Source organism: Schistocerca cancellata, chromosome 1, assembly GCF_023864275.1.
Source record: "Schistocerca cancellata isolate TAMUIC-IGC-003103 chromosome 1, iqSchCanc2.1, whole genome shotgun sequence".
Lineage (NCBI taxonomy): Eukaryota > Metazoa > Arthropoda > Insecta > Orthoptera > Acrididae > Schistocerca > Schistocerca cancellata.
This window is the reverse complement of record NC_064626.1, coordinates 1,000,184,474-1,000,187,465: the sequence shown is the minus strand read 5'-3', so window position 1 is coordinate 1,000,187,465 and position 2,992 is coordinate 1,000,184,474. Positions and strand designations below refer to the sequence as shown.

Here is a 2,992-nt window from a genome sequence, read left to right as displayed (position 1 = left end):
CTGCATTCCAGGCTGATGGTAACCGGACAAGCACACGGACTTCTTGGAAATCATCATAGCCAAACGCTACTTCGGCTGCCAGCAACTCGTCAATTTCCAATTCCACTCTCCCCTCCCCCTCTCCCTCCTCTTAAAAAAAATGTATGTGAAATCTTATGAAACTTAACTTCTAAGGTCATCAGTCCCTAAGCTTACACACTGCTTAACCTAAATTATCGTAAGGACAAACACACACACCCATGCCCGAGGGAGGACTCGAACCTCCGCCGAGACCAGCCGCACACTCCATGACTGCAGCGCCTTAGACCGCTTTTTTTTTTTTTTTTTACTTTTCTAGATCTTTATTGTGACAATGGTACACCATATAAAGTTCTTAAAATGCAGTCTACCTGGCATTCACAGCACCAAATCCCTATTATAGCAATTTGACAATCTTTTAGTGAAGCAAAGATTTTAACAACATTTATATGGAATGTGCAGCTTTCTCATTTCACAGGACAAGTAACATTCACTTTCAAAAAGTAAATCATGATGTAATTTATTTGTATTTACCTATCACTGTTACATAAAAATTGCATAAAATATGAACAGTTTGTTTTCTGAATTCTTATACAGTTCATACAAACTATAGAAATGCATTGGACAGTTCCAAGTCTTATTTCCACACGCATCTATCTGCAGCACAATTTCTTGCTATACTTAACACTATAGAAGTGACCATAAATAACTACATCCTTTGATACATCCAACTTTAAGCAAACAAGGCACATAAATATAGCACCTATCATACATTAATTTCTTCTTTGTAGGCAGCTGTAACACTTCAGTTCAGGATAGCCACCAACAAACTCTTGTAGTCACTGGCACAGTCCTCCTATAACACATCATTTAATATTCAAAACACCACAGTAAAGTAAGGCACCAAAAAGTGCAATGAACAATTGTTTTGGAACATTCATCAATTATAATGTGTAGCTTAGTCAAGCAGTGCAACCAAAAGCCTCTTGTAGTCACCACTAGTGTCCTCCTCAACACGGGCAGCAAGAGGCTTCTCATACATCTTGGCATATTCCTCAGCAATATCACCCAAGTCAATTTCTGAACGAGTTACGATGATTCTGATGAGAGTTTTATCTTTGGTTCCCATACCAGCCATGGCATCATGCAGTCTCTCAGCAAAGTAACCAGTCTTGTTCTTGACACATTTCACAATTGACAGGAAGCCGTCTTCTAGACTGCCTTCACACTCCCTCTTTATTGCCTCTTCTATGTCATGACCAGCCAACTGTTCATATTCATGGAAAACTCTTCGCAATTGTGCATAACTTTGAGCTACCAAGATTTTGTTGAAGGTTGATTCATCAGTTCCCCACTGGCCCTCACCTGCTGCAAGAAGAGCTTCTGCATCTGCTTTGGCTGCACTTGGATCAACATCCTGGCTTTCTTCTCTGTTAGCCATCAACAGTGAAACAAGAAGCCTCTTGAAGTGACCAGATGTATCTCCCTTTATGTCAGATTCAAGGGAGGTTCCATAAGTTTCTTCATAAACAGCTGCGATGGTTTTGATTCCATAGTTGCTTAAAGTGCAAAGTATTTCCACAAGTGCCTCCTCATCAGTTCCAATACCACTTATGGCATCATGAAGTTCTTTAGCATAAAGATTTGGTAATGAAGTCATCAAAGCAACAATAGCATCCTCAAAATTACCACTTAATTCACTCTTCAGTTCACTGAGCAGATCCTTCCCAAAAAGTGTCTTGAATTCTTCAGAAATTTCTAGTCTCTGAACAATGCTTCGCCTTGCCAGTACATCAATAATTGCCTGTTCATCTGTTCCAAAGCCTTTCATAGCAGCACGCAGAGTTTCAGCATCTGCCTTTGCATCGAAAGGGTCTGCTGGGTAGATGGTTGGAGTGCAATGAACTGGATAGTATTGCCTTGAGCTCATTGTTGTATCTGTTGGTAGATCCTGGTAGATGTGAACTTAGCGTCGAGCACTGCACCACACACTCCTGCACTTGTCGAGCGCTGAGAAGAGACTGAACCGCTCGGCTAATCCCTCGCGGCCCCTCCACTTCCCTCTTTTCCTAGTCTCAGAAGATATCGCGTCACCGTATCTTTACTACAGGTCTTTCCTACCTACCAATGCTTCCGCTGTGTGTTCCTCCGTTTCATCCCCGTTATGATAATACGGAATAACACAACATCGGAAATATATATATATTTTTCCGGTAAATAAAGATGTAGTCAATTTGGAGACTACAGTGATTGTTGGGTTTACTACTTCGTTCTTCTTGAACGGAGCAAAGTATGCAAGAGGAGAGTTCTAATGAGTTGTGGTTCGTATTAGTAATCGGAGGCACTGTTTCCGTCCTTCATTCATGACACGATATGGTCTTAACTAACCTGATAATTTGTGTGTACTTCGATGCATTCAAGACGGATTCTTATAAATTCTTATAAATAACACTCGAATGAATTTCGTTCTCAAGGTGTACAGCCAGGCTACTTGGTTGTAATTTATAGATGGATATTGGGGGTAGGGCACGTTCAGCGACAATGTGGGCATTGTGCTCTTGTTAAACAAACCGGCCAGTTGCCCTTCCGTTCTTATGTAAACAAACCGCTCATTTGGGTCCAGTTTGTTTTGTTTATTTACGATGTAATTAATAGTTAATAACTGTCATTACAATTTCAATTAACGGTCAGTAACTGTCAAGGTATTAACTATAATGTATAGGCAAGATGACGGCCAAGTAATGCACTTGCGTTTTTGTCACGTACTGCTTCCTTCGTGATGACAATTACCACTTTAGGCTAAAAGTATTTTGACACCACGGTAAACACGAACGCAAATGCGGTATTCGAAGGCCATCTTGACAACAAATGAGATTAATTATCATGAAAATTATCTACTATAAAATACTCTAATTATAATGACAGTTACTGCCCGTTAATTACCTCCTAAACAAACGAAACATGGTTTCCCACA

The 2,992-nt window shown here is 40.2% G+C and overlaps 1 protein-coding gene across 1 annotated transcript; it reads right to left on the bottom strand.

Annotated features, from left to right (window-relative positions):
* Nucleotides 1-522: 522 nt before the first annotated feature.
* LOC126088839 (annexin B9-like) lies at nt 523-2,036 on the bottom strand. The gene has a single exon (XM_049906866.1). The coding sequence runs from the start codon at nt 1,946-1,948 to the stop codon at nt 977-979; it is 972 nt and encodes a 323-aa protein (XP_049762823.1). The 5' UTR covers nt 1,949-2,036; the 3' UTR covers nt 523-976.
* Between the last annotated feature and the right edge of the window lie 956 nt (nt 2,037-2,992).

What these genes read in the sequence shown, in the direction of transcription:
- LOC126088839 (XM_049906866.1), bottom strand. Translation starts at nt 1,948, where the DNA reads ATGAGCTCAAGGCAATACTATCCAGTTCATTGCACTCCAACCATCTAC.